This window comes from Salvelinus sp. IW2-2015, linkage group LG21 (assembly GCF_002910315.2).
Source record: "Salvelinus sp. IW2-2015 linkage group LG21, ASM291031v2, whole genome shotgun sequence".
NCBI lineage: Eukaryota > Metazoa > Chordata > Actinopteri > Salmoniformes > Salmonidae > Salvelinus > Salvelinus sp. IW2-2015.
Window position 1 is genome coordinate 6,719,742 of NC_036861.1, and position 1,203 is coordinate 6,720,944.

Genomic DNA, 1,203 nt, shown 5'->3' on the forward strand with positions numbered 1-1,203 from the left:
AACACTTGGTTTTGTTGCTTAACAACCAACCGTCTATGAGCAAGACTCACATTATTCAGAGACCAAATTCCACTTTTTTCTATGGTGGCATAGTCTGGCAAGGATGTGACATAGTCTGGCAGGAATGTGACATAGTCTGGAGGTGTGACTAGTCTGGCAGGATGTGACATAGTCTGGCAGGATGTGACATAGTCCTGGCAGGATTGTGAACATGAGTCTTAGTCTGGCAGGATGTGACATAGTTGGCAGGTGTGACATGTCTGACACACACACACTTCTTTGGGGACACCTGATAGCTAGCTGCAACAGTGATGGTGGGCCATTCGTTATTTTCCCACTGAAGCAGTTATTTCACACATTAAATTCCTCATCTGTTCATTGCTGTCATGCAATTTAATCTTGAAATAAAACTTAATGGGGAACCATAAACACTTACTATTAACAAGTAATTTACATCTGTTTTTCTGTCAAATGATGTCGGACGGACTGTAAATCCCAACGGTCTCATTTCTGCTTTGATGAACAGTTATGGCAACGGTAACTGGCTTATTAGGAGGAAGCACACGCTTAGACGACCATGCTTACTGGAAGCAGCACTGCTCACAGCACGCACCTGGCTTATTGGAAGAGCAACACGCTACAAGACCTGGCTTATGGAAGCGAGCACAACGCCTACAGACCTGGCTTCTGGAAGCAGCCACACGCTAGAGACCTGGCTTATTGGAAGCAGACACGCTAGAGACATGGCTTACTCAGGACAGCAACAAACGCTACATCAGACCTGGCTTACACATGGAGCAGCACAATGCTACAGACCTGGCTTATCTGACAGGACACACCCGCTACAGACCTGGTTTTGGAAGGACGGACAGCGCTTACAGCCTGCGCTTACTGGAAGCCAGCACATCGCTACAGACACATGGCTTACTGGAAGCAGACACACGCCTACAGACCTGGCTTACTGGAAGCAGCACACGCTAGAGACGCTGGCTTACTGGAAATCTGCCACGCTGAGACCTGGCTTTTTGGAAGGAGCACACGCTACAGACCTGGCTTACTGGAAGCAGCACACGCTAGAGACCTGGCTTTACTGGGAAACTGCACACGCTACAGACCTGGCTTTTTGGGACAGGAGCAAACGCTACAGACCTGGCTTACTGGAAGCAGCACCAGTACGGGCCTGCTACAGGAACTGCAGCGAGA

At 48.8% G+C, this 1,203-nt stretch overlaps 1 protein-coding gene across 1 annotated transcript in view; it reads left to right on the plus strand.

Moving 5' to 3' along the window:
• The first annotated feature begins 518 nt into the window (after positions 1-518).
• The window catches only part of LOC139022717 (zinc finger protein 271-like), a 22,922-nt gene continuing 22,237 nt past the window's right edge, over positions 519-1,203 (plus strand). The window contains exon 1 of the mRNA XM_070433784.1: positions 519-1,172. Within this exon, the coding sequence (XP_070289885.1) occupies positions 519-1,172 (654 nt within the window). The remainder of the gene's footprint in view (positions 1,173-1,203) is intronic.